Here is a 23,412-nt window from a genome sequence, read left to right on the forward strand (position 1 = left end):
GGCCTCTTCTCCCTCACACACTCCACAGCCGGGCCGACCTCTCTCTGAAGCTGCTGAAGCTGGGGGGCGTGGTCGGAATCAGGGGACAGGAGCTTCTCTTCTGTGAGTGCTGTCCCCCCGAAACACTCTTCCTGACGGCCTGTCCTACCCCACCCCAAAGACCAGGGCCAGGTCCGGGACTAGGATGCTCAAAGCCTGTGATAGGATTGAGAGAGAAGGTGAAAAAGGAGGAGGAAGAGTGGGAAAGAGGAAAGAAAGCAGCAAACACACAGCACCTACCACAGGCCAGGCCCCGTCGGAAGAGCTTTACACGTGAGACTTGTTTAACCTCATAAGGACCTGAAGAGGTTAGTGTTGTTCTTATCCACATTTTGTAGAGGAGGACACTAAGGCACAGAAAGGCTGAGTAACTTGTTCAGCATCACATAGCTGGTAGGTGCAGAACCAGGTGCTCTGGCTGCAGAGTCTAGAAGCTTCACCTCCAGGGAATCTAGCCCTGGAAGAAGAAGGGACCCAGCAGGGCAGGAGGTGGGCTGAAGAGTTTTTTGGCCCAAGGGCTTGACTAGAGGCAGGGCTCAGAGTAAAACACACGGCCCTGGGGCTCTGTCCTGCATCTCGAGCCCTCTGCTTTTTGCTCCATGCCCTACGCACACACCTCTTCTCTGCGCTGCTCCCGGCTGTCCCCTCTCTCCGTCTCCTTGTCCCTCTTTGCCTCCGTGGGCTCCTCCTGCATCCCTGGTCCTGTCTCGTCTGTGTCTCTCCTGGCTCCAGGTCTCTCTCCCTCTCACTGCCCCAAAGCCAGAGCTGCTCAAACTTTCCATCTTAGCACTGGAGTCATCAGAGCTGGGGTTGGGGTGAGGGGACAGAGAGAGGCTGGGAGGGACTGATGCTTGGAGCCGTGGAATCACTTCCCTCTCCCCTGGGGGGTGGGCTGCCTGGTGGTAGACAGAAAGTTGGGACTTCTTGGTCCTGGCTCCCCCTGGGGCTGTCAGTCCCTCTCTCATTGGGCAGCCTGTCCAAGGCCACTGTAGGAATTGGGCAAGACAGGATTTCTCCAGCTGATACTCGGAGGGCCCAGGACCTATGGAAACTGGAATTTTCTCTAGGACCTCTCTTCGGGTTGAGGGTTCAAGGGGACACAGGGCAGGACATTCTCCACCCAGACTGGTCCAGCAATCTGCCTGCACTGTTCCCGGAAACGTTAACAGATGCTCTGCTCTCCTGTCGGGAATCCAGCCCCCGAGGGAGCAGGCAGGAAGGAGGCAGAGGCTGGTTGGGACGGCTGAGGGCTCTGGCTTGGAAGGCTTGGACCCCTGGGTTCTGTAGAGAGCCTATCCCCTGCCCCGGGCCCCCAGGGAGCCACACGGGCTTCTGCACCGCTGATTCCTTCTCTCCAGAGCCCTGTGGAGGAGCTGGCAGAAGCTTCCTTAGAGAGGGGAGTTCTGGGTTCTTTCGCTCAATGCTTTCTTGCAGTACCCACCATCTCTTCTAAGTCTCTGTTTCCCAACCAAGACAGCCGTCTCTGAGAGGGAAGGGTAGATGGAGCGACCCAAGCCAGGTCTGGGGAACCCAGATGTCTGATCCCTACAGCCTTAGGTGGCTGTCCTTGTCCCAGCTCCCCATGGGGTCTTCAGGGCCCCATTCCATTGATCCCCCTCAGGCGTTCGTCTCAGCTGGTGCTCAGCCCCTGGTGTGTGTGTGGGGGTGTCAAGGGGGTGGGGGCGGGCAGTTAATGGACTTGGCACAGCCAGCAGGTAGTTAACAGGGAGGGGGCACGTGCCACAGTGAGGAGGGGAGCACCAATGACAATGGAATCCAACAGTTATGAGTTGGGGGGCAGTGCCATGTGTGTACATGTTTGCACGTACGTGCCTGGTTGTGTGGGGTCGGCCGGTGTGCCTGTCAGATGTGCCTGCTCATCTGTGTGTCCATCAGTGAAGGGGAAGGAGGCCATGAAGCTGGCAGTGTGGGTGCGAGACCCCAGCTCACCACCCAGGGCAAGGCCCCAGACCCCGATTGCCTGAAGGGGTCAAAGCGACTGGCTTCAGCTTCTGTTCCCAGATCGAGGAAAGCTATCCAGTTCCCTCTCCCATGCTCTCCCGGAATTTCCCCTTCGCTGTCCTAACCTGGTTCCCAGAACCCCTCACCTCACCTGCCCAGCTTTTCCAGCAATACCTCCAGCTGCGGTTTTAAGAGCCTCTGATGCCCTAATGCTCTTGACCTTGGAAATGCTCCACAGCAGGTCCCTTCTGCTACCTGACCTCCATCCTCTCTGCTGCAGTGAGGCTTTGGCTTAATGTGGGCCAAACCCCAGGCCCCCTGTGTATCTACCCACAGTCTCCAAGGCTGGAAGTGTGTCCCACCTTCCTCCTCAGCCCTGAAGGGAGGCTCAAGAAAATGCCCCCCAGGGGGCCATGCTGTCCTCCAGGACACCGTCTGCTTCAGCTGCTTGTCCCACCTGTGTCTGTTTACATCGCTCATCTGCGCCTCTGTCTCTCCATCTGTGTCCAACAGTCTGTGTGTCTCTGTCTTTCTCCTCTGTTTGTACCCTCTCTTCAGTCTTGTCTGTAGGTCCTGTCCCCCTCTCTCTCTCTCTACATTTCTCTCTCTGCCTGTCTGGGCTCACCTGTTAGTGACCCGATCTCTCCCAGCATGTTCCCACCCCTTCTCCTCCTAATCACTTCTGCTTTAAGCCCTCCCTACCCCTGGGGTGGTATAGTACCAGCTTCACCCATCCCAGGGCATGAGAGGAGGGCCTGTGGACTTGGCCCTCAGGGACCAGACTCCCCTTCATCAATCAGCCTGCAGCGCTGGGTCAGACCTCCATTAGCACTAACCAGCATGGACAAGAGGCAGACACCATCGGGCTAGGCCTAGGGGTGATAAGACCCAGATTGAATCACCGTGTGGGGGGAGCTGGGCACCCAGGGACATGAGACAGCCACGCCATTAGCCCTGAGGAGCCATGGGGAGCATGGGTTATTGCAGGAGCTGGGCAGGTGATTGGAAGTGATGGGGCTAAGGGTGGGGGAAAATGTGCTCCTCCTTGGCTCCAGGATGAGGAAGATGGGGCAGGGCCCAGGTCCTGGGATGGGGGACCTCACCCAGCCTCAGAGCTGGAAGAAGCCTCAAGCCACTCAGTTAGGCAGGTGGTGTTCCAAGGGACAGAGGAGAAGGGAGAGCCTGCCTCCTCCCTCGGGCAGAATGGGACGGGGAGATGGCTTTGTCCTTAGGAAATAGCCAGCTTGCTCAGGACCTGGCCTCCAGATGCTGATCTCAAAGCACTTAGAGCCAAGAAGATGGATAGAGGGGAAGGAACAAAGGGTCCTGCCTCCCTCAGCCATTCCCTTATCCTGCTCCTTCCCTGTCCCTGCCACATGTCCACACACACACACACATCATGCACACATGCAACCTCTCCCCCTCCCTCAACCATTTGTCCTACTGTGTGCTTGCTCTGTTCTAGGTACATCAGCACAAGGAAGACTCATCCCACTAACGCTCCTATCCTGTCCACCACAACATCTAACTCCCATCCCTCCCACTGCATCACCAGCCTTCCTGAACAGGAAATAGAGACAGGAAATTAGGGTCTGAAGGTCTGGGAAGCCTGACCTGAGACTGCCTCACCATTAGGCGAACAAGATGACCATAGTACTAGGAGGCAAACCATGGCCACAAGGTGAAGGTGATAGCTGCAATGGAGTAGGGTGGTAGCCGAGGGTAACCAGAGTGGGGTGGGATCCCAGAGAGTCATCCCCAACCTGAGTCCCAGTCCCCCCCTCCCAGAACGACGCCATCCCAAGAACTGGCAAGAGACAGGCCAAGGGATAATAAATATAATTGCTATGATGGAACCCCGCCTAGAGAAGCAGTAATGTCCTCCACACTCAGGCCCTACCTGTCCCCTCCTGCATGCTGAGGGTGAGTTAGATGCTTTGAGATCACCCTAGGGCTCCTGGGAGCCATGGGGGATGCTGTGGGCAGGCCGCAGTATTCCCGCTACCCGGCCCCAGCCCCCGGGCCAGCCTCCTAGCCCAGGACGTCCAGGTAGACAGGAGGCGCCTGGACCAGGGCTTGGAGCCGAGCATGCACATCCTTGATGCTGTGGCGTTGCTGGGGCTCCCGCTGCCAGCAGCCCCGCATAATGGCGTAGACCTCTGGTGGACAGGCACGTGGCCGCTCCAGCTCACGTCCCTGCGTGATGCACTCGATCGCCTGGGGCCACAAGAGGGAGAAAGAAGAGGGTACACTGGGCAGGAGGCAAGACGGTGAGGCCAGGCTCAGCACTGCCCCTGCCTCACTGAGGCTCCCAAAGATTACACAACATGTCTGGGCCTCGTGGCTACTAATAATCTGAAAGGATACAGTGTATCCCAAGATTCCTCTCCACTCTGACAGTGAGCAGTGGGAAGGATTAAGGCTAGATAGACCAGGGAAGGTTAGGCTGGAGTAGGATTGCTTCCCAAAGGGTTGGAATCAGACCCTCAGAAGACTTGCCAGGTGGGTTGAAGAAGAGGAGGGGTCAAGGCATTTGCCAAATCCATCAGCTTAGAATTGAGGGTTGAATGGAAGAAGGGAAGGGTCTTCTATCTCTCAGTCCCAGAGGGCACAAAGAAAATAGAGCAGCATTGCAGGCAAAGGCCTTGGAAAATGGCTGACTTGCATTTTAAGGTAGAGGGCAAGCCCACTTCTTTTTCTCTTCAGTAGGTACCACTCTGTGGAGACCTAGCTCCTCTGAAAAGAAATTGCAGCATGAAGGATCAAAGTTAGACTCCAGGAAGGACTGCTAGTACAGCTCAGAGATCCAAGGAGAGATGGTGGCAGGGAGATGTTTGAAGGGGCCTGGAGCCTCTTCCCCTCTTCGTCCCTCCCGCCCCATTAGAGGACTTGGGTTATGGGCGGCACTAATTCCATTCCTTCTCTCAGTGCTTGAGAAAATTAAAATCTATAACCCTCTCCCCCACCCCACCAGCCTCCAGGGAGCAGACTGCATTAGGAGGAGAAATGGAAACTGACAGCTGCAAGCCAAGGAGCGGGTGGGGGGAGCTGCTCTGGAAGACGGAACACCTGGGGCCTGCTCTGGCCGTGTCCAGCCAGGAGGGCAGAGGGAGGGGGCAGGACTGTCCCTTTTACAGTCTAACCTCTAGCCTTCCTGCTGCAGTGTCAGGCCCTCTTGTGCTGTGTTCCTTTTCCCCTGCCCCTCCTTTCCATCCTGATAATGCCTATTAGGTCTATAAAATGCAGCTATAGATGGGGGTCTGGGCTCCATTTATAAAGTGCTTTGAGGTTCCCCCAGGAGCCAGTTAGAATAGGAGAGAGAAGATGGCGAGAAAAAGAACAGGGTTGGGGTGGAGAGAGCAGTGTCAGCAGGATGCTGGATGGGTGCCAGGCTGGCAGTGGGATGAGGGGCAGAAGGGGATAGAATTCCCTGAAAAAGGGACTCGAAGAGGAAGGGAAGGGGTGGCAGGCAAGGAAGGGGGTAGCCGGCAGGGAGTGAGCCACGGGGCAGGGCTGACCTCGGTGTTGGAGAGCTGGTACCAGGGTTGCTTGCCGTAGGTGAAGATCTCCCAGAGCACCACGCCGAAGCTCCACACATCGCTCTCAGTGGTGAACTTGCGGTAGAGGATGCTCTCGGGCGGCATCCAGCGGATGGGCAGCATGGTGCGGCCTCCCACCTGCAGGCGGGCGGGCGCTGCGTCACCTCCAGGGGGCGCCCGCCCTCGCCAGCCTCTCCTGGCGCAGACCTGCCCCCAGCCCCATCATTAAAAATAAATTGAAGTGGCTCTCCCGCCCAGAGCTGAGGGAAAAACCGATGGTGCCGTTTCCGTCCTGGATAGTGGAGACAGACCCTCCTCCACTGGGGGCCGAGGAGGTAGGAGGAGGCTTACAAACCAGAGCCAGAGAGTCTCAGACCCCACACCGCCCGAGGAAGAGGAGGGCGTGCCCAGCAAGGGATGGCTCTCGGAGGGGCGCTCGGCATCATCGTGCTTATAGTTTGGTTGCTGGGGGAGGGGTTGGGACCAAAGATCCTTACGCGGTAATAGTCGGTGCTGTAGATATCCCTGCTCATGCCGAAATCGCCGATCTTGACCACTAGTCCCTGACCCACCAGACAGTTGCGCGTGGCCAGGTCCCGATGCACGAAGTGCAGACCCGCCAAGTACACCATCCCCGCAGCGACCTGGCTAGCCACGGCCAGCAGCTGCCCCAAGCCCAGGGGACCTGGAGCCACGTCCTCCCCGCCAGCCAACAGCTTGGCATCAGGCCCGTGGGACCTTCGAGAAAGAGTGAGGGAGAAGGGGTGGGCTGAGAGGAGACAACCCCGAGGAGCCTGAGGAAGGGGAGCCCGGGGAGCTGGGGAGGGGGGCTCCAGGTATGCAGGAAGGGAAGGACAGGGGAGGCAGCTGTCTGGAAGGGCTGGGACGGGGCCGCCGGTGTGCCCATCTCCAGAGCTTCCACTAGGGCCTACACTTTGCACATTCATGCCCCCCCCCGCACACCAGCCTCCTTGAACTCCAACACTAGCATCTAGCTGCCCATTGGCTGCTACATCTCTTGCCCAGTTACACCTCTGACTCAGCCCTTGCCAAGATGCTCAACATCTTCCCCCAAGCCTGCCCCTGCCTCAGTAAAGGGAACCTCCCTCACTCAGGCTGTGATCCCATAACCTAGGAGGTCTTGATTCCTGTCTCTCTCACCTTTGCCCTCAATATCCAGCCATTGCCATGGGGTCTCCTTCCTTCCAAAGGTTTCCAGGATGCCCCCTCCTCTCCACAAACACCACTCCAGACCAGTCCCTGATGATTCATCTCCACTCCCCAAATACTCCTTCTGAGCCTTTGCCTGAGATGATGGCTTTGTCAGTACTGCCCTTTCCTACTGACCAACTTTCTCCTCATCCATTTAAGCATCCCTGATGTGCTAAGCACCACGGCCACAGTGAATGGTAGGATGCAGATAAACGGGTTACAGCAGCACAGTGTGAGGGGCACCTGATGGGCACTCAGGGTAGGGGTGGAAGAAGTCAGGGAAGGCCTCCTGGAGGAAGAGACATCTAAACTGAGACTCAAGCCCTTAGGAAGGGAGGTGGGTAAGCCAGTTGAAGGGATCAGGGACAGGGGTGGGTGAAGTGGCTGGGAGGGAAGCCCGGTGCGCCAGGCAGAGGTGATGGCTCAGAGGCGAGGAGGAATGGATGGCCCCTCCTAGGGGAAACTCCATGTCTAAGAGCTTTCATGATCCCCTCCTTTGGTTTCCCTGTGCTCCGTTCACCATATAAAGCTGCTTTTCCCACGTCCTGAGCCCCAGATGGCAGCTTGTCCTGGCTTGCATCCCGCTACCTAGCCTGGAGCCCACCAGGTGTCCGGTCAGCAAGAGGAAGGGCTCCTCTCTGGCCTCCTCTTGACTTGGGTTCCTCTGAGCCAGTCCACCTCCACTCTTAACCTCAGGTCTGGCCTCACCTCCCTCCTGCTCCACATCCTCCATTGGCTCCTCCCCATCCTCAAGATAAACTCAGACTGGGGTCTCTCCCAGCTGAATTTGCGGCCGGACGACACAGATGACCTATCACTCCCAAGGGGATGTTTGGGGGCCAAATCACGACCATCAACTGGACAAACACACTTATCCAGAAACTCAGTCCTCTGTTGTCCTTCTCACTGGTGGGGAAACTGAGGCCTGAGAGGAAAGCCACTTGGCAAAGAAGGCTTAGCTAATAAGTCACAGATGATTCCAAACTCTGGCCCTTTCCCTGCCTCACGCTGCCCCATCCTCCAGGGGGCCCATCTCATCGGAGAAGAACTCAAGGAAGGGAACAAGTGACCATCACAGTCAGGGGTTTAGAGCAGGGCTCTGCCTGGGGTCACATTCCCCTGGACCACTTGCTACCTTTGTGCCCTTAGGTCAGTCACTTAACCTCTCTAGGCGTCCTCTGTGAAATAGGTACATTTCTTGAAGTTGCTAAAATTATCAGTACAAATTAGTAAACATAGAGTTGTTCTGTCCAAAGCCAAAGAAATGAATTTTGGGTAAGTGTCTTCAAGTATAAATTGCCATATATGCTTGGAGACTATGACAAATAAATATAAATTTATATTATTTTACAGATACATATGTATAAGCACATACAGTCATCATAAGAATGAATTATAAAATATATAACACAGAGCCTGGAACACAGAAAGTGCCTGATAAGTATCTGATATCCCTGTGATTGTAGTTATCTAAACGGCCACCTCCGCCAGGCCTGGCTTCTGTGTGCCACACACAGGTGCGTACACACTCTCCGCAAAGTCCCCCTCCCCAGCCCCATCCTGAAGGTCCAGCTCTTGACTTCTGCTATTGCAGCCTCCCTGACCATTGCCAGTCTGTCCTCTGCACGGACTCTCCCCACATTCACATATCTGCCTCAGAGCTCCTGGGGAACAGGAGCCTTGCCCTCCTCTTTCTTGATGTCCCCCCACAGTTCAGCAGACAAACAAGGATGTGCAACTAGGGTAGGGACGAGGGGCCGGGGCCAGCACCAGGGCCAGACCCTCGTACCGGAGGAAGCGGTTGAGGTCACCATGCCGCATGTACTCAAAGACCATGAGCAGAGGGCGGCCCTCGGTGCAGACACCGAAGAAGCGCACGATGTGCTGGTGCTGCAGCATGGTGAGCAGCTCGGCCTCCCGCTGGAAGTCCTGCCGAGCGCTCTCAGATGCCTCCTTCAGCGCCTGGATGGTAGGGGTGGGGACGGGACTGGGTGGGGGCCCAGCCTCAGCCTCCCCACATCCAAGTTGGCCCCCCCCCCACCCACCCTTGAGTCCTGAACCTCACCAGACCCTGGCCTCCCACCCTCAGCCTGAGCATCCCATCCTGGAATGATGGTGCTCTGGGAGGTGGGCCTGAGGCCAATGGTACCTCATGGCCTAGGTCTTACCTTGACGGCCACTAGCATCTTGTCCTGCTCAGGCAGCAGGTTGTGGCACTCGGCAAGGAAGACCTTCCCAAAGGCGCCCTCGCCCAGCTCCCACTTGAGGACGATATCTCGTCGCTTGATGTGACGGACACCTGGGGAGGGGCTGGCAGGATCAGATAAGAGCCCCAGTCTTGGGAAGGAGGGAGTAGGGGCGAGGACAGGACTGTCCAGCAGGGCTGTGCTCTGCATAAGGGTGCCAGGAAAGGGGTAGGACGGGGACTGAAACTGAGCCTTCACTCTACCAAGCCCCATGATGTGATGTGGACATGGGTGGGGGGGGAGGCTTGTTCAGGCCTAGGGTGGGCAAAGGTGATGACACAGGGGCATCTTCACACACACGCACACACAATTAGCTCGTCCCGACCCTTGACCCAACATATAGCCCCTCACAGGCGTCACTGAAGTATTGTGGGTTCTCAATGATGTGGCCTTGGAGCCCAGAGCCTTTGCCCTCGGTGGGGGACAAGGAGCTGCCACCCAAAGTCATGAAATGCAGGGACATGGCCAGTCCGTCCTCTGGAGCCAGCACAGCGGGGCCTGAGGAGGAGACACAGTCACATGGAGGGATCACGGCCCAGGCACTCACCTTGGCTCCTGCCAGGTTTCAGGGTGCCAGGTGACACCAGCTTACGACTTGCAGAGGAGGAACAGAAGAGCTAGGCAGCAAGATAGCAGGCAGGGGGAAGGGGAGGCACTGTGGCCATTCTCTGTCTGGCTTCTGTCCAACCCCAGGCCCCGTGGGCCACCAGAGAACTCCCCCAACGTCCCCCAGCAGAGCTCAGACCTCCCAGACCCACTTAGTGTTTGACTACAATCCAGCCACCAATTAGCAGCTGCTACCTCTGAAACTACCCCAACCCCAGCCCCGACACACACTCACAAGCCTCACAGCCAGGCCCTCAGAGATCCCCAACACACACCGGCTAGAACTCCACGTGTACACAGGCCCCCACACAGAGGACAGAGTCAGGAAGAGTCAGCAGGTAACAAAGCTAGTGGGACAGACCCACGGACAGCCCCTCTGTAGCCCCCCACTCACGGTTGATCCCAAACTTGTTCCTCCGTCCACATTTGTTGAGCACAAGGAACATCGTAGAAAGGAAGAGACAGGCAAAGACAGCCAGGCCCACAGCCATCGAGACCTGGGTGTGGGGGGGTGGTTAGATCTGGGGGTTCTCCTGCATTCTCAGAGCCCCACCACAGCAAACTGTTTCTCCATCCTGCATAGATGCCCAGAGCCAGGCCCCCAGACCTGCCTCCTCCTCCCCTGGGGCCCAGGGCCGTGGCCGTGAGGGTCGCTGACTGAGCTCAGGCCAGACTCCAGTGTTCTCCGTGCTCTGACCAGAAACGACATGCAGCCTCTAGCCCAGCCACCTGGCCCCAAGCCCTGGACAAGTTTCCACTTCCCACGCTCACCCCAAAAGGTGTTTCATCCTTCTCCACTGGGTCTCCAGACGTGCTGTTGGTGTCTGTGGGGACACAGGGCAGGAAGGATTTGCCTTGGCACACACTGTGTCTCCTCCACCAACTCCCCACTCTGGTCCCAGTAGACCCCTCAGGGATCAGGTTAACTGTCCCCTCTGCCCCAGCTGCAGCTCCAGGGACCAGACAGAACCTGCCCTCCAGCCTGGGCTACTCACCCACTGGCGAGAAGGAGACTGCAGCAGGAGGGAGGAGAGAAAGCGATCAGATTGGGGAAAAGAGCATTGAGCCCCCTTCCCTCTCTGGGACTCATCCCTCCTTGGGGTGGGGGTAGGATGGGGAAGTGGAGCTGCTGGACCATCGAGGGAAGATGCACATGGCCCTTTTCCAGCTGGCCCATGGATGCCCTGGTCCCTGGCTCTCTCTTCAGCCAGCCCAAGTAAATGGAAGAGCTCAGGGGTTCAGGACTCCCGGGGCTTGAGGGAGGCAGGGCAAGGAGGCCAGTGCAGAGCTGGACACCAGAACTTCAGGCTCCTTTTTGTCCAGGACCAGGCACTCCAACTTCCGAGGTCAGGATCACAGCAGGAAGTGGGCCAGGCTTCCTGGACACCTGGATCTGTACCCAGGTGGAGCCCAGGGAGCAGGGGCAGGGTTCGGGGTGGCCCTCACACCGGGGATGGGGTCCTCGGGGTTGAACTCGAAAGGGTTGTCCATGAAGGCGGCCATGACGGAGGCGGCGGCCTGGCCCAAGGGGTTGGTAGCCAGCAGCGTGTAGTTGCCATTGTTGACGTGGGTGGGCTGGTTGAGGCGCAGGCAGCCGTGCCGCACGGTCTCGTTGGCGGCCGGCTCCAGGAACTCGGTGAAGATGAAGCTGGTCTCATTGAGCACGGAGCCGTTGAAGAGCCAGCGCAGAGAGGGCGCGGGCTGCCCGTCCACCGTGAAGGGGATGCACCAGTGGTGCTGCTCCACTGCTGTGTGCAGATGCACGCTGGCTGGGACTGCGGGCCAGAGTGAGGGACGGCGGGAAGTCAGGCGGAAGACCTGACAAGCCAAGGGTGGGGTGGGGGTGTGGCCGGAAATCAGGGGGCGGGCCTAAGAGAAACTGGTGGGGGCCCTAAGAAATTCACAAGGAGGGACGTTTTGAAGAAAGTTGACAGTAAATCTTAAATAAATCAGGCAACAGGTGTATAAAATTCAGAAGCTTAAAGAACGTAAGCGGTGGGTTTAAAGTAAATAAGAAACAGTCCTAGAGAAATAGGGTACCAGCTTATGGAAATTAGACATGGAGTCTTTCCGATGAGGGAGCTAGAAAAATTAAGTGCAAACAAGTTTAAGAAGATCAGGAGGGGGCCTAAACATCAAACAAGCCAAAAAAAAAAAAAAAGAAAAAAACCCAGAAAAGTTTTTGAAAAAGTTGTAGGTTTGAAATAGACCTAACCTGAAAGAAGCAGAAGCCCCTCCATAATAGAAAAAAAATTTTAAATATATAAACATATACAACTGATCCTGGAATTCTAGCACTCATACAGTGGAATAATATCCAGCGGTGAACTGAATGAACTAATAGTTACTTCCATTAACATGGATGAATCTTACAAATATAATGTTGAGCAGAAAAACACACAAAATAATATACAAGGTATGATTCCACTTATATAATGCACAGATGGGTGAAACCAAACTATATTGATAGGGAAGCATATGTGTGTAAAACTATTTTTAAAAGCAAGGAAATGTTTATCACAAAAGCCAGAATGGGGTGAAGGAGGAGGATGGGGTTCTGAATGGGGAGAGGAAGGGAGTGTCTTCTGAAGTGCTGGTAAGAATAATTATTGTTTAAAGTGTGTATGTTTTATGTACATATCTATGTGTTATGTTCCACAATAAAAGAAGAAAAATTATGTAACGTAGACGGTCTTAAATAATTTGTTGGCAGGCCTAGAGAAATTAGGCAGTGGGCCCTAAAAAGGAACTCAGAGGGGGAATTTCTTCTTTTAAAACTGGGATGTAGGGTGAAAGTCCTATGGAGGGATGGATGTGAAGAAATACAGCGGAGCAGTGAGAACGGGCAGCCAGCTGGCGTTGAGGGCCTCAGGTAGCAAGACTTGGGCAGGGGGCCAAAAAGAAATCCATCTCAGTCCCTCTGGCCTTGACAAGCCCCCAGGACTTCCCTCAAAGGATCAGGTTTTCATGGGAATCTGGAAACAGCTGGGAGGGAGCAGCTGTGGAGACACACGTCCCACCCCTTTCCTCCAGCCCCCCCACCCTCACATCCTCTTTTCAGGGAAGAAGGGATGGGGGTGGCTGCAGGGGCAGTCAGTGGGACTTACAGGAGACGTTGACCTGGACAGAGACTTCAGCCCGGCCCACGTCATTCTCCGCCCAGCATGTCACGTTCTTCCTGTTGAGGTCACTGGTGACATTGGCCAGGGTTAGTCCCAAGGACGGCAGACTCCCAGATTGCTGGGTCAAGGAAGAGAGGGGAAAATCAAGAAGACCTTCAGCTGGCTTCAGGCTGGAGGCAGGGGGTCCGGAGCTGATGTCTTTGGGGAGCCCCTCTGGCTCCAGATGGAAGAGAGGGGAGGGCTGGGGAGGGAGGAAAAGGAGAGTTGTGGGAGAGAATACAGCAGAAAACGGCTCCTTTAGAGCTTGTTTGCAGATTCTCCCGGATCGCTTATTTAATGATCTGAAAAATCTAGAACACGACCAATAACCCCAAAATTGGCATAAAACCACCCATCTGAACAGCTAAACAGATGTCACAAATCCCAAGAGACAAATACACACAACCAACTGGAAAACTAACTAGGACCTCACCACCTGCTCATTCTTATTTTACACATAGTTCTAAGAAATCTAGTCTCAGCCCAAAGAAGATCAGAAACAAAGAGATGGCGCTGATGACAGGGCAGCAGTTGGAAGCAACAGCAGCCGCATGATGACTGCCTTTGGCAGATGAAAAAAGAGAGTGAAGTTAGACTAAGTGACTTGATTTGGAATCATCAAAAGATTGAATCAGATTCAGATTCTCTTCCTAAGACACCTCAGACACGTGGAAATTGTACGACCTTAAGACAATTCTTAATCTTGCTGAACCAAGATTTTCTTATTTTGTAAGCTGAAAAGGTAGACAAAAATAACTTTGGACATTTTAGAAAGCTATTTTCATAAAATGATGGAAATAAATGAAGCAGCGGACAAATCTGATTTATCTGGAAATTTTGTAAATGTGGACTCCCTTAAATAAATGCCAAGGAAGTGAAGTTTCCCTGGGCTTCCATTGGAATGAGTTCAAAGATTCCAGAGGAGTTCTCCAGCCTCTTGTGCAAGCTCTGGTTTCCAGCCACCCCAAAGGGAAGCCCTGTCTAAGCTTCTCTCTCAGCTGCCCCATCTCCTCCAAGTCACCCTGGGGCATGGGGTCCCATTAACTCTTCCCTTAGAGATGCTCTGCCACCCTTCACTCTCCTGAGGGTGACCAGCCTCCCCTCTCCTCCATTTAAACCAGTAAGGATGTGGCTTTTCTATAGAAATTCTCCAGAAAACGGAAGTGGTAACAAACATGGAAATCTCCCAAAGAGAAAAGTAAAACCTGGAATTTGCTAAAACAGATAAATGATCCAAGGTCCCTCCACAGATGGTCATGGCCGGCCTCTTGCTTCTGCCTTGTCCAATTTCCATCACTCACTTTGATCTCTGGGAGAGGAGGAACCACTCAGTGACTGATGGTCCCTCCACCATGTCTGGTTCCCTGCTCAGGGCTCCAGGGGTTCCTCCTTCAATATTCTTCCAGGGACCACCAGCAACTCTGGAGTTGACTCCCTTCTCAAAGCAAGGGCCTCCAAACTGAACACCACACCCCTGTTTTCACTGGCCCAGCTCCTCCCGGGGGCTGAGCCCTGTGTGTTCACCCACATAGGACCAGCTTTGTCGGGAGCACAGTCCACTGTTGGCCCCTGTTGACCTTGTCAGTGAGACCTCTTGAGTCACTTATGGCTGCTCTCAGCTGCCCATCACCAGCCTGAGGACAAAGGGCAAGATGTGGGAAGGGGCCCAAAAATACAGATCTGGAGACAAGAGATAGAGGCCAGAGAGTGCCCAGAAGCAGGCAGGACATCAGAGGACTTTCATGGCCACCTTCTCAGCTGATAGATAAGAAAACCAAAATGCAGGTAGATAGAGAGATTTTTCCAAAAGTCACTCCAAGAATTAATTAATGAGAGAGCTGGAACCAGACCTGTGCCACCTTTACTGATTATGCTCATCACCCACCTAAGAGGATGTTGCTTCCAGAACCTCTAGAAAATGACCAGAAGGCCCTCAGGAACTGGCCTGGGTGCAGGACCACAAATATTGTGCCCTCTCCCTGGTTCTCAGTTTCCTTATCTAGGAAAGAGGTGGATGGGAGAGATGGCCTGTTGGTTTCTCCCTGCTCAGCTCCAATATGTGAGGGCTCTGTGACTCTCTCTTGTAGCCAGCACTGTGTTCCCAGAGTAAGGGCCTAAGTCCTGGCAGATCAGTGGATCAGCAGAGCCTGGGGTCCTCGCTGGGCCAGGGCCTGCCCCGTGGGCATGTGTGTGCCTGCGGCTGCCCAACACCCAGGTACCATGGACCTAAACCATCTCTGTCCATCCCTCGCTCTTTGTGTGCTTCTTATTAGTTGTCTCTCTTTCCCTGTCTCTGTCCCCTATGCCCTGCCCAGGCCTCGAATCAGGAAGGGTGCATGAGGGCAGGGGTGGGGGGGGGGCTTCTCACCATCACTGTGGCTGACTCCTCCAGCTCCGTGAGGATCCAGCCAGCCTGCTCCAGGCCCTGCCCCTCCACCTGGCACTGCAGCAACACGTCGTCCCCCACTTCCACGGAGGCATTGGGCATCTGGACCTTCAGCTTGGGCACACCTGGTCGGCCAGGATGCCCAAGGGGTGTTAGAGCCGGGAGTGGCCTCAGAGCCCTACCAGAGGGCTATGCTTCTTCCCCCACCCTCCTTGGTGATTCTGCCTCAACCTTCAGTTTCCCTCAGCTCTTACCAATGTCTGCTCCCCTGCCCCACTTCAGGGCTCATCCCTGAGCCCCGCTGTGCCCTCTCCCCAAACACGTCGCTCTCTTCCCCAGCCCCTCACACCACCTCCAGGACCTACCGCAGCTTGTGTTGGACATGAGGGCAAGGGGCCCCTGCCCAGGACACTGCAGCTTCTGCTCCCGCACTCCGCCCAGCCCCTCCTCCTCCCAGCGCTGCAGCCAGAGCAGGGCACAGGAACAGTGCAGAGGGTTCCCCGACAGGACTCTGGTGGGTGCAGGGGACACCGAGAGAGTCAGGGGCAGGTGTGAAGGGAGTACTACAGCAAGAAGGAATGCAGTTAGACAGCAGGGTGAAGGGGTGGGGACCCGGGAGAAGGTCCTCTCGTGGACCTCAGTAACAAGACATTGTTAAAAGAAACAGAATGCAGAAAGTCAAAGACAGCTGTGGGCGACATGGAACTCCCTCACCCTGGGCTCCCCAGGGTGACTAGCCAGGTACGGGCTCCGAGCAGGGAGACAAGGCCTTCCAGAGTGACCCAGAGGCCTTAGGTGCCCACCAGGCACACACAGACCACTGCTTTCCCACCAGTCCCACGAGCATGGTGTGCTAGGAATGGGGGCCGATGTGCCCATGCGCACAGGCCAAGAGAACCGTGCCAGCCCCCAGCCTCCTGAGAACACACAGAATCAGTCATCCAGGCCAGCTCTCCACCAACACCCCCCAGGGTAATAACCCCCTCGACGGGTGGGCCTGCAGTCTCTGCTGTGAGGGGGTTGGTTCACAGGCATGTATTGTCCCTCATCTCAGCTCACAGCCAAACACACAGTCCCCAGTGGGAAGCCCACAGTTCCGCAGAGACACGGTGACATGCCTTCACACAGAGGCGCAAGTGCCTGTGGGCACACACATTGCACAGTCACACACATACTTGCTGCTCTTGCCCCTGGAAGCCCCCACACTCACAGTTCCTGTAAGGAGAGGCCCTGGACAGTTTTCCAGGAGAGAGACTCCAGAGCATTGAAGGAGAGGTTCCTGTGGGGGGTTGAGACAGAGCAGACAGACCCTGTGAGTGACCCGACCCCGCTCTGACCCAGTGTGAGGGAGGGGAGGAGCCAAGAGGAAGCTGACATCTGCCGAACCCCCCAAACCCCGGCAACTAGAAATAGCCCGAGGAGGCATTGGGTGGGGGGGCTGGGGAGCCTCTTTGAGTTCCACTCTTCTCCCTGGGACAACAAGGGTTAACCCCACTTAACCCCCTCCCCAGACCCCAGAGCAGGGGCTCTGAGGGAACAGCCGCTCCCCCTCCCCCACCCTTGGCCCCAGCTGGCAAAGTGCTGAGGCCCCAGCTGGGGGCAGAGGCTCCATCTGTGCTCCCTGCCCACAGAGCCCAGGACGGGGCCAGAGGAGCAGGGGGAGCCTGGGCTCCCACACTCCCTGGCCCCCTGCCGAGTGCCAAGGATCTCGGAGTCCTTCCCCGGGTCCCCTTCCCTTTCCTCCTTCCTCCCCCCACTCAGGGACTAAGGAAAGTTGGCTGGAAGGGACCCCATGTCCCCGGCCCCCTAGTTGTAGAGACATAGAAAGCGAGTTCAGGGAGGGGCGGGCTCCAGGCCACACAGGAAGCTGGTTTAGGTCCTCAGTAGTCTGTGTCCTGCACCAGGCTGCCACGCCTGGGACCCTCTGCCTCTGAGGGGCCTGCCCCGACCCCTCCCCGGTCCCAGTTGTCCTCCAGTTTGTGAGGGGCTGAGTTGGAGAGTGGCCACCACACAGGATAAGAAAGACCACCCACTTCGGTGCCAGACAGAGCTGAGTGCGGTTCTGACCCGCCACTTACAGCTGTGTGGCCTCAGCCCAGATATATAACCTCTCTGATTCCCAGAATCCTCAGCTATAAAACGGGGATGACTCTGTCTCTCTCACCAGGTTGATTATGAAGATTCACTGACATAAGTCTTGTGAGGCGTTACGGAATACACATTTTTAGCCCCAGGACATAGTCAGTGAGGTAACTTCTTATTTTATTGCCGTTAAATCACAGCACACAATAGAGTCTGGGTACCCAGTACAACTCCTTGAGTGACAGGCTCCCACCACACTTCCTATCTCTCTGTCTGCCCGTGGTGGGGAGGATGAGCTGATCTCCTGTCCTCAAAAGACCAGGGAGGGGCTGCGAGGGACTCTAAGGGTCTCTCCTTTGGAGATTTCTCCTGCCCACCCTTGCCCCTCCCCATCTTCGATAGGAGGGGGAGCTGTGACTCCCAAGTGGCAGATTGGATACGCCAGCTCCCAGGCTACCAGGGGCCAGGATGGGAGATGGAGTCCTGGCCAGAACCTGGAGTCCTGCTCCTGATCCATGCTCCCTTTGGCTGGGTGTGGATCTGAACCCCGGGAAGAAAAATGAGGCAGTGTCGCTGTAGCACGAAGCATGGAAGGGAGACAGCAAGCAGGGCCTTCTAGCTGGCCGGGGTGGGAGTTGAGAGCACCGCCAGCCCTGAAGGAGCTGAGAGAAGGCCCCGGAGGATGGGTGCAACGACTTCCCTGACCAGGCTGGGGCCTTCCTCAAAAGGGTCCCCCGGGGAGGGCCAAGCCCATTAGCCATCCAGCCTAGGTGTCCTCCCACCCCCTCTGCCCAGCCCCGGCCACTCACAGGCGACGGAGCCGAGGAGTGTAATGGAAGGCATCTGGCGCCACAAAACGGAGACCGCTCTTCACGATGGTGCTGGGGAGGGTGCAGCGGGATCAGCGCCCAGGGCCGTGGCTGCCCTGGACCCCGGCTCTCTGCCCAGGCCAGCCCCCCAGTCCCCAAGGCCTAGCCCTCGACCCCTCCCCATCCCCCTTCTGGCTTCCTCAGCCACCCCGGACCGCAAAGACTCCTGAGCTCTCCGAAGTCCTCCAGCCCCTCAGTCCTCAGCCTCTCAGGATCTCCCAGGCCCCTAGTGCCCTTGAGCCCTCCCCGACCCTCAGGTCCCCCAAGTTCTGTGAGCCCCACACCCACACAGTCCCCAGCCCCTCACAGATTTCTCAGCTCCCCCAGGCCCCTCAGGTCACTGAGCTTCAGATGCTGCAGCTGCTGCTGGTTCTCGATGTAGCTGTGGGGAGAGGGGACAGGAGTCATAGGGGCCCAGGCCCTGACTCGAGTTCCCCACACCCACCTCCCTTTCTTACCATCACACGCCCACGTGCATGAATGCACAGTCCTATGCACACATGCACTTGTACACACCCAACCATGCAGAGGCCTGTTTACACGTGTACACACGCACAGGCAGGCGTACAAACACATGTATCCACATACGCACAAGGACACATTGCCTCACACACGGTCATACAGTCACATGCAGGCATGCATCCTCACACCATCACACATGCACACTCTCACACTCAGGCACGCACACACACACAGAGGTGTAAACATAGACACAGAGATGCACCCCCCGACACACATCCGCGCATGCATAATGAGCCCACAGGTGTGCACATGCGCGTCTCACACTCTCCCACGTGGACACACATAGCCACGCAGCCCTTATGCACACACACACCAGTGTGAAAAGGAGTGGGCATACGCACATTCAGAAACACACAAAAGTCCACATGCAGTTTGGTGTTCTGCTTTTATACACAGAGCCTCTCCTGCACACGCTCAACAATAGGGGGTCATGCCGAAACACTTGCTTCCACAAGGGCCTATGCTCAGCGCTGCCACTGCCCCACCCAGCACAAAGGAACCCCTGGCCATGTAAATATCTGCTCCCAAACATGCCTGCCCAGGGACCACTGTCTGGGCTCACCTATACTGCTGCGTGCACACACACACACACACACACCACCCTCTCCCCCTCAAAGCCTTGGGCCCCTCCCCACACTCAAGCAGCAACCCCCCATCTCCCCCTCCCCCGCCATCTTTCAGCAGAGCAAGTGACAGGCATAGGCTGTCAGTCAGGTACCCCTTGAACCCCTTCCTACACAGGAGGGACCCAGGAGGGAGGAGGGGGGCAATGAGAGGAGGGAGTCAGAGTTGGGGGCAGTGAAGAGGCAGTGACTGGCTGACTTACACAGTGAGAGAGCAATAGAGCAACAGGGGCGCGATGGGGGAGCAGGGGTGGTCAGAAAAACAAACACTGAAACAGAGACTCCTAGGAAGAGGAACTGACAGGAAGAGACTAGCAGAGAGAGACAGAGACAGACAAGGAGAAAGACAGATAAGGAAAGGGAGACAGAGAGACAGATAGGTAAGGACAGAAAGCAAGATAGGGAGAAGAGAAAGAAAGAAGTAAAAACAGGCAGGCAGAGAGGGGGGATTTCTGATGCCCTGGGCCCTGCCCAGCTTCCAGATCCAGCACGCCAGGGAGTTCCTGAGACATCAGCTGCCCTGCAGTGGCAAGTCAGGCCCCCCCGCCCCCCCCCCCACAAACACACAGGGGCCCCTGACTCACTGCTTCTACCCTGACTTTCCTCAACTTGTGGGAACCAGGACCATCCTGAGCGACCCATGCCCCGACCCCTACTCAGCCTTGGCCCCGCAGGACAGCAGGGTATGAGGTCCTCAGTCCCCTGAGGCCTAGGGAGTAAACACCAGTGACTCGGAGGCAGAGCAGGTCCGTGTGCCACCCCCCACCACCCCGCCAGCCCCTGCCAAGTGGGCTTAGAGCTGCAGGGACCCCAGAAGGGGGTGAGAACGTCGTGCGACCGGGTGTGTGCAAACTGTCAAGCAGCGTGCTCAAAGCTGCCTCATTCGTTTGGATTCCATAATCAATCTGTCTGTTCGAGTCCATTATCTCCTCGTTAGCTCTGCAGGGGAGGGGGTTAACTGCTGCCCCACCCAGAGGGACAGCTCAGCTCACCACTCTGCATGCCTTCCAGTCCCCAGCCCCAGTCTGCCCATGCTCCACCCCCTACCCCACCGGACCAGACCCACTGGGGGCTTGGAAGTGAATCAGGAAAAGACAGCACTGATGGGGAGCATTCAGGAGCCTGGGTCCTGCTTTGAATGCCCAGAGTGCTGAGTGCACAGGACTGGAGGTGGCAGCCTGGATCTCAGGCCCCCTCCCATCATGCAAACACCTAGGTCCAGACCAAAGCCAGGCCTTCTCCTCTCTTCATGGTCTCTCTAGCGCCATTAGAGAGCAAGATTGAGTATCTTCCCATTAAGCACCATGAGCTATCCGAGTAACTCAGTGCCAATTATCGCAGGCTGCTCAAGAAACTCCCAGACATCAATGGCCCCTGCCTAAGACACCTTCCAGCCCGTCACCGCATGAGGCCAGGGCTCCTTGTCCACTCTCTAACCCCAGGCTGCAGGAGGAAGATATTCTAACACTTCATCTCTTCTTCTAGAAGTCTTACTGGCCCCACCAGCCACATGGAATACTCAAATATTTTCTAGCCATCACCATGTGATGCTTGAGTACCTCTAGGCCAGTTATTACAGACTACTCCCATGGGTTCACCAGCTGTTAAAAAGTACTTGAGCATTCTGTAACCAATTACTGCAGGATGTCAGAGTACTGCAAATGCTGGAGATTCCTCCCAGTTTTGAGTTGGGAAGGGAGGACAGTCTCTCAGCAAGGGCCCTGACTCCTTGCTCAGAGTAAGGAGATAAGGATGGTGATGGAGATGGGGGTGGGGAGAGGGAAGCTAGGAGGGGGTCTCATTTCCTACATGCAAATCAAGAGGTGGTGGGGACAAGAGATGGGGGGAAATGGGGAGAAGAGAGCTCAATCACCAAGCTATGGCTCCTCACCACCTCCCACCTATTCCAGTCCAATCCTCAGTTCCAGGGGGAGGAGTTGGCATTGCCTGGTCATGATGAGAAACCCAAAGGGGCTGTTTTCTCCTTGCAAAGGGGAAATGGTAAGGGTGCCAAACCAGGGGTGGGGGGAGCGGAATTCTCTGCAGCTAACTACCCCCTTCATTGGGCAGAGGGTGGGCTTCTGGCTGAGCTCCAGGAAGCGGTTTCTAGAAGGCTAGGCTCTCTCAGATATGGTCCACGGAAAGCCTCCCTTGCTGGAGTCTCCGAAGCCAGCGCCGCAGCTGCCCTGAGCCCTAGGCGACGTCCAGGCAGTACCTGCGGAGGCTGCCAGGGCAGCGGAGGAAAGCTGAGGCACAGCCGAGGGCCGCGCAGTGTATCAGCCTCCCGCCGCGCCCGCCCCTCCTGACCCAGCAGGCAGGCTGCAAGTCCGCGCCCACGGGGCACGCTTATGCCCACCAATCCTCGCGCCCCCTCGCCCGCCAGACACTCACAGCTCCGTCAGGTTCTCGGCGCCCGGCAGGTGGCGGAGGCTATCTAGGGTCCCCGCCCGGGTGCAGCGCAGCCCAGAAGGGCCGTGAGGGCAGCAGACATCGGGGCAGGATGCGGCGCCCGCAGATGCCAGCATCAGCCAGGCCAGCAGGCTGCCAGGTACCGCAGCCCGGCCGTGCCCGCCTCGCTGCCAGCGCCGTCCGCCTCGCAGCATCGCGGCGGCGCCCGCCTCGCCCCGGCCGGGCCGCCGTCTGTGCGCTTCTAGCCGCCGCCGCCGGGCCTCCCCCGACATGTGCGCTGGGCGGTGTTAAAGACCCAGCCGCCAGGAAAGGGCGGAGCCAGCGGCCCCCGCCCGGCCCCGCCCCGCCCCCTCTGGCTCCAATCCCTCCCCCTCCTCTTCAAAGCCCCCAACTCTTCCCCACCCATCTCGGGCCCACCCCCCCCACGGACCAGCCTTCTCCCCCAGGGTCCCCCCAGCACTAGGAGATGCGGCCACAGAGGTGTCTGCTGGGGTGGGGTGGGGGGACTGGGAAGTTGATACATTATTCTTCCCAGCCTAAAGCAGCTGCATTTAGGGGGGAGGGAAGACGACTGAGCTTGGGAAATGTTGCCCTCCAGGTCATCCAAGCCAGCCCCTAGCCTCAGATCTCACTCCTTGTAATATGCGTGCCTGATGGAGTGTGTATGTCATTTGGGATAAATTAGATAAAACACTCTCTAAACCCTAGAAAGAAATGGGAAGGGGCCCCGAAAAGACCAAACACAGGACCTGGGGACGGAAAACACAGAAGAGACAGAGAAAGGAAAGGTGTCGTCCCCAAAGAGCCGGAGAACGTAGACTGGGGAGCCGAGACGCCTATTTCCATGAGAGACCACAGGGTGGCGCTAGAAGCCCGCACGCAAAGGTGTGAGCTCGGCGGGGGTTGGGTGGGTAGGGGCGCGCTCTGCAGCCCCCACAGCACGGCGCCTCGCGACCCAGCGTCAGCCTCTGACCCCAGCCAGCCAGTACTGGCCCCCAGGCCAGGTAGGGCCAAGCTGGACTGAGTTGGCATCGATCGTACCTCTGACAAGAGCATCGATTTCTGCACGGAGAAATTAATAGATCTTCTCTTAGCTCCTCGGACGCGGGAGCCGCCCGCGGGCGGAGTTGAGGACCCGTCGGTCCTAGGAGGCTGCACACCCAGAAAGCCTCGGGTCCCCAGCACCCTCCAGAGGGCAGATCCCAGTCCCTCCACCCCGCGGGCCTCAGATCGGGGAAAGGAAGAGGAATGGGGGGTCCTGGAGGAGGGACTCTTGGAAGCGGGAGGGCAGAAAAGGGCCCCCAAGGAGCCAGCGAAGGAAGCCTTCGGAGAGGAGAGTTCTCTCCGCCAGGGACCTTGCACGGACCGTCCCTCAAGACAGAGACAGAGACAGACAGACCGACCAACTGAGCAGCCTGAATTCAAGAAGGTGACCGAGAGAGGCAGGGACCTCTTGCCCTCTCCGCAAGGATTTTGTTTGGAACCAAGGGACTTGGCTGGGACGGAGCCTTGCGCCCAAAAGAGGACGCGGTGTCCTCCTGGGAGGTTGAGAGGGGCTCCGAGAGGTGAAGGGCTTGACTAGTCCAGAGACAATTCGCATTCCCGCCAGGTTTCAAGCTCACCGGGTCGCGGCTGCCAGAAGTTACCCTGCAGGTGTCAAGTCACCGGGTGGCAGAACCTAGAACCGTCCCTCCCCAGGGGACTGGCTGCTCGATGGCGCTCCGGCCAACGATGCAGCCCCACTTAAGAGAAGTCC

The 23,412-nt window shown here is 56.9% G+C and overlaps 1 protein-coding gene across 6 annotated transcripts in view; it reads right to left on the reverse strand.

The window, feature by feature from the left end:
* Positions 1-3,824: 3,824 nt before the first annotated feature.
* NTRK1 (neurotrophic receptor tyrosine kinase 1) overlaps positions 3,825-23,412 on the reverse strand; it is a 45,065-nt gene continuing 25,477 nt past the window's right edge. For 3 of the 6 annotated variants that reach the window (XM_072946345.1, XM_072946343.1, XM_072946344.1), the window contains exons 3-18: positions 18,410-18,484; positions 18,043-18,114; positions 16,362-16,430; positions 15,517-15,662; positions 15,134-15,276; positions 12,712-12,844; positions 11,053-11,379; positions 10,600-10,617; positions 10,376-10,428; positions 9,999-10,101; positions 9,350-9,496; positions 8,921-9,051; positions 8,542-8,714; positions 6,038-6,278; positions 5,520-5,678; positions 3,825-4,218 (exon numbers count right to left, since the gene is read on the reverse strand). In XM_072946345.1, coding sequence (XP_072802446.1) covers positions 4,033-4,218; positions 5,520-5,678; positions 6,038-6,278; positions 8,542-8,714; positions 8,921-9,051; positions 9,350-9,496; positions 9,999-10,101; positions 10,376-10,428; positions 10,600-10,617; positions 11,053-11,379; positions 12,712-12,844; positions 15,134-15,276; positions 15,517-15,662; positions 16,362-16,430; positions 18,043-18,114; positions 18,410-18,484 — 2,176 coding nt within the window. In that variant the 3' untranslated portion in view covers positions 3,825-4,032. Of the gene's footprint in view, positions 4,219-5,519; positions 5,679-6,037; positions 6,279-8,541; positions 8,715-8,920; positions 9,052-9,349; positions 9,497-9,998; positions 10,102-10,375; positions 10,429-10,599; positions 10,618-11,052; positions 11,380-12,711; positions 12,845-15,133; positions 15,277-15,516; positions 15,663-16,361; positions 16,431-18,042; positions 18,115-18,409; positions 18,485-21,638; positions 21,851-23,412 lie in introns of those variants that run through there. The other 3 variants (XM_072946347.1, XM_072946348.1, XM_072946346.1) reach the window with 3 other exon arrangements.

Source organism: Vicugna pacos, chromosome 21 (assembly GCF_048564905.1).
Source record: "Vicugna pacos chromosome 21, VicPac4, whole genome shotgun sequence".
Lineage (NCBI taxonomy): Eukaryota > Metazoa > Chordata > Mammalia > Artiodactyla > Camelidae > Vicugna > Vicugna pacos.